The 14,142-nt window shown below is 56.2% G+C and overlaps 3 protein-coding genes across 3 annotated transcripts; all 3 read left to right on the top strand.

The window, feature by feature from the left end:
* Window positions 1-93: 93 nt before the first annotated feature.
* Window positions 94-5,355, top strand: IWZ02DRAFT_469316 (uncharacterized protein; the record flags this gene model as incomplete). Its single annotated transcript, XM_066768707.1, has 7 exons — window positions 94-206; window positions 259-357; window positions 409-893; window positions 1,868-3,345; window positions 3,373-3,397; window positions 3,434-5,193; window positions 5,239-5,355. The coding sequence occupies 7 exons, from the start codon at window positions 94-96 to the stop codon at window positions 5,353-5,355; spliced, it is 4,077 nt and encodes a 1,358-aa protein (XP_066622881.1).
* A 1,495-nt stretch (window positions 5,356-6,850) lies between these two features.
* Window positions 6,851-8,087, top strand: IWZ02DRAFT_490108 (histone H1; the record flags this gene model as incomplete). Its single annotated transcript, XM_066769633.1, has 7 exons — window positions 6,851-6,923; window positions 7,010-7,035; window positions 7,184-7,206; window positions 7,311-7,441; window positions 7,521-7,624; window positions 7,686-7,856; window positions 7,923-8,087. The coding sequence occupies 7 exons, from the start codon at window positions 6,851-6,853 to the stop codon at window positions 8,085-8,087; spliced, it is 693 nt and encodes a 230-aa protein (XP_066622880.1).
* A 2,846-nt stretch (window positions 8,088-10,933) lies between these two features.
* On the top strand, window positions 10,934-13,881 carry IWZ02DRAFT_490107 (uncharacterized protein; the record flags this gene model as incomplete). The annotated part of the gene is made up of 3 exons (XM_066769632.1): window positions 10,934-12,090; window positions 12,145-13,105; window positions 13,156-13,881. The coding sequence occupies 3 exons, from the start codon at window positions 10,934-10,936 to the stop codon at window positions 13,879-13,881; spliced, it is 2,844 nt and encodes a 947-aa protein (XP_066622879.1).
* Window positions 13,882-14,142: the final 261 nt, after the last annotated feature.

The raw sequence follows: 14,142 nt of genomic DNA, 5'->3' as shown, positions 1-14,142 counted from the left end.
TCTCCAGAATCTTCGGTTCTTGCAGTGCTCCGCACTCCCGAGATCGCTGGTAGATCGGGGTTTGAGCTCGCTCCCTCAATCCGCCGCACAGTCATGCAAGAAGAGCAGTATTACGAGTATTACGGCGACGATGCTTATGAGGAGGAGTACGAGCCCACTGCCTGGCACTATGATAGCATCGAAGAGGTCCCAAAAACCATTCGCAAGTTCGTGTTCACCTGGATATGCCGTAGTATTTGAGCAACTGACACTTACAAGATATTTCCACCAGCGATATCACCTGTTCGAGCGGTATGACGAAGGCGTATTGCTGACAGACGACGCGTGGTTTGGTGTGACACCAGAGAACGTAGCCCGGTAGGTTGTGGATACTCAACTCGGAAGAATGCCTCTGTTGACCTGGCTCAGAACCATTGCCACCCACATCGGCAACGCCGCCGGATCTGAAAAAACTACCATCGTCGACGCCTTTGCTGGCGTGGGCGGCAACGCAATTGCGTTCGCGCTCTCAGGCCGTTGGGAGCGCGTCTTCGCCATTGAAAAAGACGCAGAGACGCTCAAGTGCGCCAAGCACAATGCCGGAATCTACGGCGTCGCCAACAAGATCTGGTGGATCCAAGGCGACTGCCTCGACATCGTACCCAAACGCTTCCCCAACATGAAGGAGGCCGTTGTCTTTGCCAGTCCCCCATGGGGAGGCGTCAGCTATCGCCACCAGCCCGTCTTTGACCTTGAGACTATGCAGCCGTATGGTTTGAAGGAGCTGTATCGCACGTTGAGCCGTTGCTCCAAGGAGCTTGTTCTTTACCTGCCTCGCACGTCGGATCTGAATCAGATTGCCAGGTATGCTGCTGATGAAACGAAGACTATGGTGGCGCACTATTGCTTGAGAGGTGCGAGCAAGGTAGGAAATTTCTGTTTGCCATATCGACTTGTGGGCCATTGTTCTGACTGTGGGCAACAGGCTCTTTGCGTGTACTACGGCAACTTTGGGAGCGTCCCCTGAGCGAGATGTGTCTTCCCTTTATCTGATTTGACGTCTACACGGACCAGCTCAAATGCGGTCGTCCAAATGCTGCCCAAGGTTATGATTTCGCCATGAAAGCTGTTCGGATATTCGGATGGGACCACGAGTGCAACATGCTCGATCGAAATTCATATACATCGTAATGAGACGAGCACCACTTCTTTTTGCGAGTTCACGACAGCTGCGGATGACAAACAAAGGGAAGAGACAACAGTAGGTTTACGCAAGAAAGTGTACGGTGGTGATGTGGATCAAAATGAGATAGATCACTGGATGCTTTTGGTAGCACCTATCCGAGCTTCAAGCACGGGACTGCCGGGGTGTTTGCAATTCGTTGCATGGACATGACTCCGGTCAGCATTGTCCTTGGCATGAGACATCAAAGTATAATGTCAGCCCATACTTAGTATCCATGCTGTGAAAACCCAGTGAATCTATGAGTGAAGTCGAATCAGTGGCCGTGTCTCCCTGGGTGCTGACTAAGTAACCTGCTCGGGTGTGGTCTGTGCGTAGGAGGCTTGGCTTCCGTCCGCCAACGCTTCAGTTCACGTCAACTGCGGTACCAGTTTCCGCCGACATCACCGGACACCTGCGTTCAGTTGCTGCTCCCACCGCCCGAGCTCTCACTCTCATGAGCTGACCACGCCAGCAAAGTTAAGCACGACTCAGAGGTTGTGTCTGTGCCTCTGGCGAAGAGGACCTCTAACTGCTGCCGTTGCGGCAACGCGCCCCATTCGATCGCGCCAGAGTGCCATTATTGCTATCCCCTTGCTTCCCAAACCCTACATCTCTCGACTACGACACGCTCTCTTGGAGCTTCCAGTATGCCACACGCCGTAGACCAGCAAGAGCAAGCCGACGACGAGCTCATCAACCAGCTGCTTGCCGCTGACCCCACAGACAACGCGCTCGAAGGACTCCTCACCGGCGAGCGCTTCGATCATGAACCCAAGGCGGACGACGCGGTGGACTATGAAGACATTGGTGACGACGATCTGGCAGACGAAGATGTGGCAATCAAGACGGAGAATGCGAACGGAGACGTTGATGCGGACGGCGACAACATTATGGATGACCTCTTCTCCGAGGCAAAACCTGGCGACGGCGCAGATGCAGAGGCCGAGCACGACGACTTTGATGACTTGTTCGGCGATGGGCCCTCTTCGCCTCCCCCGGCGCAAACCCAGGATCTCAACGATACGCAGGTGTCAGCGGCCACCGAGGCCATCGCAGCAGCAGACTATGCTCCGGGCGCGCCTAAGTCTCCCCCGCCAACGCAGATTTCAAACCTCGATCACAGTCCAAAGAGCGGTCGCGATGAGTCGCAGTTGAAGGATACCGCGCTCGAGGAAGCAGGAGGCGATGAAGAGGAGGATGATGAGGACCTGAAGATACAACGGGAGCTTTTCGCCGAGGCTCAAGCACGTCTCCGAAAGGGTGGTGCGGTGGAAACAGAGGCAATCCCACCAGCTCCGCAAACCGACCAAGATGTGTTTCAAGCAATTTGGCACAACTACGAGCCAGGGAGTGTACTCCGCTTTGGCGAGCTTTTGCCTCACCGACGCGCGTACTACGTCCCCAAAGTTCCGTTGAAACCACCAAAGGCTATTCATCCAACAAAAGTCAACCTCGACATACAGAATGACCAGGAAAAGGCATTTCGCTTGCCTCCTTCAGCTTCTGCGAATCGTAATCAGCGCTCCAACGAGAATGACCACAAAGGTCTCCAGTTCATCACCGAGGCAGAGGCTGGTGGAGAAGAGAGTGACGAGGACCACACCACGCTGGATGACTTTGATCCGAATGAGAGATTCGGTGCCGTGACTGGGAACGACCTACTGATGGTTGTGGACAGCTGGGACATTCCTTCCCCCGACAGCATGTCTGAAGCGGACGGGAACGAATTCGCCGCCACGGGCGCAGGTGAAATGCCTACAATCTTTGATGACTGGGATCGCGAGGAAAAGGCTCGCCCTCGAAAGAAACGTAGGACGGACTCGGGCCAGGGCCTACCAGTGTTCCACGATGCGTTGCCGAATCTTGATGAGCCGGAGGATGTCACGGCGAAGACTGGAAAGAAGGTAATTCTGGATTTGAACGACCCGGAGCTACTCTTGGACATTCAGCAGCCAGAAAACGCCCGCAAAAAGGCTCGCCCACAAGACTTCCGTCGCGAAGTTAGCGGAAGTCTTACAAAATCCCTCTTCCAAAAATTCAACATTTCCAACGACGAGAGTTACGACATCTTGAAGCACAACAACCGCGAGAAGGTGCGGAACATTACCAACTTGAACTCGTTGGAACACAGTTTGCCGGCCGTGCGGTTGCAATTTCCCTTTTACAAGCTCGAGCTGGCTCCTCGCGACTGTCGTGCATTCCACAGGCCGAATATGACTTTTGTTCCAGGCCAGCTTGTCAGGTTTGAGAAGCAAAAGTCGAAGAAGAAGAAGGATCTCAAAGGTCAGGATCCCAAGACCCTCTACGCCAAGTCGGAGGATCTGTCTCTGCGCGACAATTCCAACATGCTTCTCTTGGAATACTCGGAAGAGTGTCCAACCACATTGTCCAATTTTGGCATGTGCAATCGCCTCATCAATTATTACCGACGCAAGGACAAGGACGACAACTTCCGCCCCAAGCTTGATCTTGGCGAGCCGGTGGTGCTGAGCCCCAATGACCAGAGTCCCTTTGCCATTTTTGGCAACGTCCACGCGGGAGAAACGGTGCCGACCCTGCACAATGGCATGTTCCGTGCACCTGTTTTTGCCCATGAGACCAAGCCTACCGACTTTCTTGTCATTCGGACCACCACAGGTATCCACGGAACTGATTGGTACATTCGGAATCTGCAAAATTTGTTCGTTGTTGGGCAGCAGTACCCTTCGCAGCAAGTCCCTGGCATCCACTCTCGAAAAGTCACCGACATTTCCAAACGACGGCTCAAGATGATTGCGTATCGTCTTTACAACAAGAATGCAAGCAAGAGGTCACCACTGACGAACCATATGATTGCCGACCACTTGCGCGGCAGTGATATTGCACAAAACCGCGGCAAGATGCGTGAGTTCATGCAGTACGACAAGGAAGTCTCTTCGTGGAGACCAATGCCAGGAGAGACGCTCCCAGATGAAAATCAAATGCGGGGATGGATCTCACCAGAGGACATTTGTCTTCTCGACGCCATGCAGGTCGGTGTCAAGCAGCTGCAGGACGCCGGATACCAAGAGGACAACGACGTGGCGATGGAAGACGAAGACGGCGAGGCAACTGACGCTTACGTGCATCAGCAGCTGGCTCCCTGGAATACGACCAAGAACTTCCTCGAAGCCAGCTCGCGGAGAGCAATGCTTGAACTTCATGGCAAGGGCGATCCCACAGGCCGAGGCGAGGGCATCAGCATGATCAAGACATCGATGAAGGGCGGCTACAAGCCACAAGGCCAGAGCGCAAACGACAAGATGGACGCCAAGGCGCGCAAGGACACTGGCGGACACAGCTACAACGTCAAGGAGCAGGAAGCAAACTACAACGCTGCCATCAATAAGATTTGGGAGGCGCAGAAGGCGAGCTTGACTTCGACAATCGAGCACTCAGATGTCGAGATGGATCCGGATGACGCCGGAGAACGCGTCGAGACCATGAGTCGCGGGAGAACACCCCAGTCTCAATACGGCACACCCGCCACCGCCCGTCGCGACGACGAGACCATGAGTCAATTCAGTCGGTTCAGTACATCGAGTCAGTCGAGGAACAGGGCTCTGAAGATTATACGCAGGATTCCAAACAAGTACGGCAAGATAGAGGTGCAAGAGGAGCTCGTGACGGATCCTACGGTCATCAGGATGTACACTGAAAGGCGGCGAGATGAACAAGTGGATTCTGTCGGTCTTGGGCAGCTCAAACCCACAGGAGACGAAGACACGGATGCTCGGGCTCGCAAGCGCTTGATGCTCGAGCTGCAGCGTCTTGAGCGCAACAAGGAGCGCCGACAGGTGCGCGAAAAGGCCAAGGCTGCCTTGAGCAACGTGGGCGTTGGGCCTGACGGCAAGGCCATTGGGACGACGCGCAAGTGTGCCAACTGCAACCGGCCTGGGCACATCAAGACCAATAAGAAGATGTGTCCGATGCTCAACGGCATCGCGGCCACGATTGAAGAGTTGGAGAATGTCGAAGCCGCCAATCCAGGGTCGACGTATCCTCCATTTGGCAAGTCGAAGAACAAGGCGGGTGCCACTGCACCGGCCAGCAGCGCGGCTTCGCCTCCAGGGCCGGCGACTCCACAGGCGACTCCTCAGCAACCACCGCCAGAGTTCGAGATGACTGGGTGAAGGACGTTTCCACCAAGGGAGTTTGTGAGAATTTTCAGGGACGGCAAAGCCAGGCGCATTGTGATGGGAATAAGGCAGAAGAGGACGCCTTAGGAAGGCGTAAAAAACAGGGGGGATCGGACTTGCACCATGCCAGATCAGACTGGCTCTTGTCCGTGTTTCTTGATGCAGACCACGGTGGGCACGAGGCTTTCTCTCAAAGCAGACGGGTCGCCGATCGAAAAGTTAATCCAAGGCTAGAGATAGCGAATACATGAACTACCAAAAGTCTTGTGCGTGGGAGTAACACATGTCGACGACCAGTGAGGGCGTTTGGGGGGGGCATGACCTCGCAGCAAACTGGGCTGCTGGTGACACAAGAGGTGTGCTGGAAATGGAAAGTGCCTGGAAGGACGTTGAGACGGAGCTTGTCAAGGAGCTGATGAGGCTGGACGACGTGGCGCATCTCCTGTCACAAGTTGGGTGTGAGCAGCGATAACATTCATCAGAGGCTCTTTCGATTTCCCATGAGGACGGGAAGGAAACGCGTAAGCCGTCAGCCACTCAGATGGAGGAGGAGAAGGAGGAGGAGGAGGAGGGCGAGAAGGGACAGCGACAGTCAAGCCATGCGGGATTTCGAAATGGTTGGTCACGAGGGCGCGTCTCCTTATCCATGAGAGCTCGGGCTAGCGCCACATCCAGAGGAGGTCGTCGTCGACGGCGGCGATGGTAATGGACGAGTGACTAGAAATAGATGGGGGGGGGGCGTGGGAGAGCAAAGAAAGGAGCAGTGAGTGAGACAAGATGAAAGGCTGAGCCCGAAAAGGCAAATAGTGGGAGGGAAAGGGAAGGGAAGGGAAGGGAAGGCAGCCCAGGGTAGGAAAGCAAAAGCTACGGCGGGCGATAAGAGCTACCTAGGCACGACGTTGCGCAGCGGGAACCGGAGATGGAGCTGACACGGGGAAGTCTTGGGTGGGGGAGGGGCGGAGGCCGGGGTCGAGTCAAAGAAGAAAGACTGTCATTGTTGCTCTGGGCAAGGGTGCGTGTGTGTTGTGTTGGCGCCAGGGTCGCGGAGTGAGTGAACGAGGGGAGGGGACGTAGGTCTTTCGGGAGCGATGCAGCGGGGCATGAGCACGACGCGAAGAAGTTCATGTAGAAGGGGACTGCTGCAGCCAGCGCCGGGCATGAGCCTGGAATGGTGATGTGGCTATGTAACGAGAAGAAACGTGGACGACGGCCACGGCACCCTTCTGGATGTTGTGGTGGTGGTTATGGATTAGGTTTAGCGTTGAAGCGCTGGGCCAGAGTTGATGAGATGGTTTGATTTTCAGCGCTCCCGAGCTCAAAACCCCCCCGCCTGCCCACCTCACGCGCGCCCTCGACCTTCCGGCACCTCTGCGACCAACCTTCCATCCACCGCTCCACCAAGTCTCCCCCGTTGAACAGCCCATCATCCAAGAGCTCAGCTTCCGCTTTATCCATCCCATCCATTTTCGCAATCCCCACTCCATCAGCCATGCCTCCCAAGAAGTCCGCCGCTGCCGCGCCCAAGAAGGCCTCGAGCTCCTCCGCTCACACCTCCTACCAAGGTTTGTCCCACGCTCCACCACCACCATCCCATGCAATCGCATTATGCCCATCTGCTTCGCCGATCAATCCTGACTGACATACTTAGCCATGATTTCCGATGCCGTTACCGCTGTAAGTCTACATGCTCCGGCGCATCACGGTCGCAACCCGACGACCGCGAGTCGCCCGCCCGCCCGCCCCACCTGCCTCAACCACGACGGCTCCAACGACCCCCAAACCACTGCAATGCTGCAAGCTGACGCCCATTTTTCCTCTCTAGCTCAAGGAACGCTCTGGTAGCAGGTGTGTTTGCCCCCTTTTTTTTTCCCCCTTCGTGTCTGCGTCTGACGCCCGTTGAGGCGGGGGCCCGGCTGGTTTGATCTGTTGGGAGACTGACGTGTCCGCAGCCGTCAAGCCATCAAGAAGTATGTCATGGCGAACAACAAGATTGGCGACATCACCGACAACCAATTCAACCAACACATCAACCGCGCCATCCAGCAGGGCGTCGTCAAGGGCATTTTCGACCAGCCCAAGGGTGCGTGACTCCATCCCGTCGAGGAGACGGCACATTCAGCGTTTCTTCCCACCACTGGACTAAAACTGACCTGCTCCAGGCGCCTCTGGCCCCGTGAAGCTCAAGAAGTCTGACAGCAAGGCTAAGCCCGCTGCGACTACCACCAAGAAGGAGCCCGCGAAGAAGGCTGCCACTACGACCAAGGTAAATTTTGACCCTCCCACAAAGAAGTGTATTATCAACCACCATACTGATACTCGAGCAGAAGGCTGCCCCCAAGGAAAAGGCTGCTGCACCCAAGAAAGAGAAGGCCGCGCCCAAGAAGGCCGCTGCCCCCAAGAAGACTGCTGCCGCTAAGCCCACCACGAAGAAGACTGCCACCAAGGCCAACACCGGCCGCGGCCGCAAGGCTGCCGCCGCCACCACCACCAGCTCCGTAAGTCAAACTCATCCATCAAGAAGCAGCCCGACATGAGCAGCAGTACTGATTACGTTCCCGCAGGCCCCCGCCGTTGAAGACAAGCCAGCGACGGTGCTCGGAAAGACCAAGTCCGGCCGCGTGACCAAGACCAAGGCACCCGCGGCATCGGCCAAGCCGGCCGCAAAGGCGGGCACCAAGAAGGCCGCTGCGGGCAAGAAGGCGACGCCCAAGAAGGCTGCTTCGTAAATGACGCGTGCGAGTTTTCGATCACGGTCGAATCTTGCTGGCGTTTATTTTTCGTTGTTTGCGTTGACTGAGCCCCTTTTTCTTTTCACGCTTCGTATCTACACGTACGACGTCATCTTCGTCTTCTTGTTGCTGTTTGTCGTCGTCTTGGACGAATACGACGTCAATGACGAGGCGTCGACCCGTTGTTGTTTCTCGGCTCTTCGAAACGTACGGCTGGCAGGCTGACAGGGCTGGCTGCGGCAGTCATTGGGCGACCGGCTCTGTCGTCTTGTGACCGGCCATCTTCGACGACCTGCTTTCCGTCTGTCAGTCTGCCCGCCGACCTGTCTGTCTGTTTGCCTTATGATGAACGGCGTCAATCCTGGTGGGTTCCGGAACGGTATGCGTGTCACGGTTATGGTATAAAGGGCGTGGCGCAGCGAGGGAGCGAGCGAGCAAGGCAGAGCAGCAGCCATGCCAGTCATTCGGTCAATCAGTCCTCGGGCGTCGACAGAAGGGCGGACGAACAAGCGAGATGGGGATTCATGTGGGTGGATGGGAGTCGAACCGGACCAACCGATTAAGTCGATTCCTGCCTGCCCTCCCTTGCTCCCCTCCCTCCTTTCTTCTTCACCGCACGCACGCACGCACGTGGGACGGCTACCACTACCTCTCTTCGCTCGGCTATCTTCACGACTGACCAACGTACGACTGGCTTCTCTCTTCCCTCTCTTTCCTCGCCTTGCCTTGCTCGCTCACTTACTCCCTGTTTTCTGCTTATTTACGCACGGACAAACGGGCGAAGTCCTTTTCCGTCTTTGTCTCTCTTCTTTACGGGTTAACTATATTTTCTTCGTTTGCGCGTTGCGTTGCGTTCCATCACGGCTTTTCTCTCTCTCTCTCTCTTCCTCTCGCTTCTCGTTTTTTTCTGTGCTTGTTTCCTTCGTTGTCGTTGTTCCAATTGAGGAAATGGAAGGAGTGCGCGGACTGGACTGGACTGGGCTGCTGGCGTTTTCTGGTTGGAATGATGGATCATGGATTGTTGGAGAAAAGGAGGGTGGGATGACGGCCTGCCTGATCGATGTACGTACGTGCGTGTTATGAACGAACGAACGAGCGGTGGAGGGAGGGAGGGCTTCTCAAAATCCCAATTTTTTCCAATCAATTGGTTGATATCATGAGTGAGCGATTGAGCGAGCGAATGACGGATGATAATTAGGCAAGTGGCAAGTCGAAGTCGAAGTGCCGCTCGGTTTCTCTTCAAATGCCGCGTGCTCTCTATTCTCTCGCCGCAGTCCAAACAGTATCTAGCCACCGGTCGACACGGTCGACGACAGAGCTGACCGCCGTTTAGTTGACCGACTGTGTGGTCAGTCGAGTATGTGTAGGCCCTACATGCTATACCTAGCTGCCTACCTACACCACCTAAATACGCGACCACACAAGTCAGTCCCACTTCCGCAAATCACGGACCAAACCACCTATTTACCATACTCCCTCGTCTACAAGTAGACAGATAAACAAGCGAGAAGCTAGGCGAATACGGCACGCGAGCCGGCCAGCCGGGGACGTTGCGGCGGGCAGGCAGCGGGCCGAATGGATTGTTTTTAGTGTTTGCTCCGTGCGTGTTTGTATGTGTGTGTGCCTGGACTGGCACGGGTGGCGCGCTTGGCGATGGGAGTGCTGGACTGCGTTGTGTGTGTGTGTGTGTGTGTGTGTGTGTGGAGTGGCTTGGCAGACAGAGACAAACAGGCGACTGGGCGGCGGACGGCACACGCATTGAAGACAGACAGACAGGGCAGGCACACAGGACAGGGCAGGGGGGAGATGATGATGGTGATGATGATGAAGCTTGGCAACTTGGACTAGAGCGACGGGAGTGAGATTACAGAGGATCGATAAGATTCTGATGTGAAGAAAAAGAAGTCGACAACGAGACATTGACGACGACGGAGATGCCGAAGATGTTGAGCAAGGTACCTAAGGCTGTGTGGAAACTGGAAAAGCTGCTCCTGCTGCTGCTGCTGGGCTGAAAGTCTTCGGTTCCATTCTTCTTGGCCATGATGCAGCGTGTTGCTATTCTGGGACGGTTCCATTGCCGTCCTTGGGTGGTCAGTCAGGTCCATGTCGTCGTCGGCCTCGGCGCTCCACCGGTGACGAATGGACGTCGACGCAGCAGATTCTGCAGAAAAGGACAGTCGACTCTGCTGCTTGTCCAATATTTGGCATAGTGGTTAGGGAGTGATAGTGGTAGTGGGCATGTGATGGTTGCCCCTGTGCAGCCAGCGAGGCAACGCAACCAACGGAAGCGAGGCAGTCAGCAGCGTGTTTCGAAAGGCGTCGAAGACAACAACGACTCTTGGAGCCAATGACGGACTAAGGAAGAAAAACAAATGGAGTTGACAGTGAGGGAGACCGAGACCTTTTGTCAAGTCGTAGGCCCGAGCACCAGAGCACAGCCGCAGCGTCATTTCGGGCGTTCGATTCTCCGGCTTTGTCATCCCTCATGTCCGTCTTCCCTCTCACCCAGTTTCTCTCTCCCCCCCAAAAGCCCCAAAGAGCCAGCATCTACACCCTAAGCCTCGTCGTCCACCACCCCCCGTCTTAACATCTTCACTTTCTGCCGTACTGCTCCGCTCTGCTTCTCTCCTCTCCTCTCCTGTTTTGTCGTCGTCCAGTGATACCCTTCTTCCACCCTTACCTTTCTTCTTTTCTTTCCTTCTCTCCCTCCTCTCCTCCTCCCTCTCCTTCTTTGCGCCAGTCGTCCCAACCTGCGCCCCGCTGCCCGCCTTCCGTTGCGCCCGCCGCTCCCGCAATCAAATCACCCAGACGACTGGCCCCCCTCGCCTCATGTCCTTTGCTTCATGACTTACCTGCTCATGCTGCATTCTGGAGACATGCCGTCCTTCCTCGCCGATGACACCGACCGCTCCGCATACGCCGCCCCGCTGACTGAAAAGTCGCTCCACCTCACCAACGGCGACTCCAAGCCCCACCAACTCAATGGGGACTTCTTCCACCGCCCCGACCGAGTCTTGACCAACGGCACCTCTTCGACCAAGACCACCTCCTCTACGCTGCCAAACGGGGGCCCTGTTGGCGGAAACGGCGACGTCAGGTCCTTCACCCTGCAGACCACAACAACATTAACAACAAGCCCCATGGAGACGGTCCGCACCGTCGCCCCCGAGAGTCCGGCTCTCGGCAGCCCGCTCGACACGGCTGCCCCTCGCGATGACGGTTACTTTGCTGCCGTGCAAAATGGCGTTACACAGGACGGCTGTCTGACGACACACGTCAAGCTGGAGCCAGCCGTATCAGGCGAATCCTTTCAAGCGACGAGGGTCGTCTCCTCACCTGCATCCTCGGGCATGCTGTCCCCAGCCACTGCCTCAGATTCTGCGCATCAACGCAGGACGTCGACCGCGACAAATACCTCGTACCAGACCGCCGCCGACGCGACCCTGCGCGTGCCCACCACGGCCCACAGGCTGTCGTCGCCGCCCGCCCTCGGATACAACCCTCCAAGTTCGCCATCGAGTAGCAACCCGCCCGTCGCTCCTGGACTGCAACACCGACATACTTTGGAGGTGCCCAAGGCTCAAGGTTATCGCTCGTCCAAGGACGCTCCCCGCACTTCGGACGACCAAGCCGTCCTCGCAACGGGCCGCTTCTCCCCAAACACACCCACCCGGAGACGAGGCTCCATGTCGCTGGTGAGACGGACGACGCGCTCCATGCAGTCGGATGTGCATCTCGACGAGGTGCCCACCGACGAGGATGCCGCGCGTTGGGCCGAGCACATACGGCAAAAGAGGGCCAGCAAGAGGAAGAGGAAGGAAGACGAGGATGATGACAGGGTGGTTGTCGGCACCAAGGTTGACCAAAACCACGTCAACTGGGTGACGGCGTATAACATGCTAACCGGAATCCGCTTCACCGTGTCCCGGACGCATGCCAAGATGGACAGGGAGCTCACCGATGCCGACTTTGTTGCAAAACACAAGTTTTCATTCGACATGTAAGCCCCGGTACAAACACATCGGTCAAGAGTTTTTGCTGAACGTATCGACAGTGCCGGTAACGAGCTCACCCCTTCAGCCAAGTACGACTTCAAGTTCAAGGACTATGCGCCGTGGGTCTTTCGACATCTGCGCCAGACCTTCAAGATCGACCCCGCAGACTACCTCATGTCATTGACCTCCAAGTACATTCTCTCCGAGCTTGGGTCTCCGGGCAAGAGCGGCAGCTTTTTCTATTTTTCCAGGGATTACAAGTACATCATCAAGACCATTCATCACGCAGAACACAAGTTCCTCCGGCGGATCCTCAAGGATTACTACCACCACGTCAAGGACAATCCCAACACGCTCCTGTCCCAATTCTACGGTCTTCACCGCGTCAAGATTCCCTATGGCCGCAAGATTCACTTTGTGGTCATGAACAACTTGTTTCCTCCACACCGCGACATTCACCGGACATTTGACCTGAAGGGCTCAACCATTGGAAGAGATTTCAAGGAGGAGGACTTGGAAAAGAATCCCCGCGCCACCCTGAAAGACTTGAACTGGTTGCGGCGAAACCTGCATCTCGAGTTTGGACCGGTCAAGCGGCAAGCCTTTGTCGAACAGATGGAAAAGGACGTCAAGCTGTTGCAGAAGCTCAAGATCATGGACTACTCGCTTCTTGTTGGAATCCACGACTTGGAAAGAGGCAACGAGGAGAACCTTCGCGACAAGACGCTGCAGGTTTTCCAGCCTGGCGGAGAGGACGCGGGGGAAAACGTACCCAACTCGCTCATGCGAACGCCGTCCAAGCTGGAAAATGCACGCAAGGCCAAGGAACTCCGGCAAATGATCAAGAACCAAAGACCGGTCCCCATGGACCAGACAACCAATAAGATGCCTGACGATGTCCAAGAGACGCGGAAACACTTTTACTTTTACTCGGATGACGGGGGTTTCCAGGCGACGCATGAGGACAATGCACCGGGGGAGGAGATATACTATCTGGGCATCATAGACTGTTTGACTCACGTAAGCATCACAGGATTTGGAGAAGCGCGCCCTTGCTAACGCCCTTGCAGTATAGTTTCATCAAGCGGATGGAGCACTTTTTCAAGGGACTCACGGCTCAAGAGTCCCAAATCTCGGCCATTCCGCCCGAGCGATACGGCGACCGCTTTGTTCGCTTCATCAGCGGCATCACCAAGACGCGCGAGCGCGCCGAGGAGGAAAAGCAGGAGCACCAGGTTTTTGATGACCCGCAGCTGCGGGGGGTCAACATGCAGCCAACCAAGACGGAGGAGGTCATGGAAAAGGCCGAGCGCGTAGCCGACCGTTCCGTCCGCCACGGTGCCAATGAGGAAAACGTCCCTGAGCGCCGCATCCACCCCATTCGCAGCCCGTCTGCCGAGCGCGGCGAGCCACACGGCAGCATTCTGCCCATTGTCGAGGAAGCTGGCGAGTCTGCGAGCGTGGGTGGCCGCAGCAACGGTGGTCGCAGCGCAGAGACTTCGCCACGCCTCGGGCCCGCCGGTGGGTCCGTCAAGCCTCCGCCGACGCCGCCAAAGGACTCGAGGGATGGCGAGGCTGACGTGCGCCCGCCGACGCCGCCCAAGAACGACGGATACCAGCCTGCGTCGCCCGTGTCGCCGCCGACGCCTCCAAAGGACGACCGCGGCCGGGGCAAAGGCAAGTCGCTGCCGGTGCCGCCGACGTACACGGAGACGTTTACGCGGAGTCCGTCGATGATGAAGGGCATGCCGGAGATGGAGGAGGTTGGTTTGAGGGTCGAGGCCCGGGTCAGCTGATTTGCCGCAGCCAGATCAGAGTGAGCCTCACAAGACCAGAAGGAGAAGAAAAGGCATAAGCACAAAAAAGCGCAACACGCAAAAAAGCTCTCTTGCAAGTAGTTTGTGGTGGTTGAAGGATACCCCATCTTCGAGTCTTGTTTTTGTTTCCTTCGTTGTTGTTTTGTATCTTCGTCGTCCAGCGTCTGCTGCCTTTCATTTCCTTCTTGCTTTTGCTGTTGCTGTTGCTATTGCTATTGACTTGGCCGCTGCTGTAACGGC

This window comes from Phyllosticta citriasiana (genome assembly GCF_038021145.1).
Source record: "Phyllosticta citriasiana strain CBS 120426 chromosome Unknown IWZ02scaffold_6, whole genome shotgun sequence".
Lineage (NCBI taxonomy): Eukaryota > Fungi > Ascomycota > Dothideomycetes > Botryosphaeriales > Phyllostictaceae > Phyllosticta > Phyllosticta citriasiana.
The sequence above is the reverse complement of the archived record's forward strand: the minus strand, read 5'-3'. Positions and strand labels throughout refer to the sequence as shown.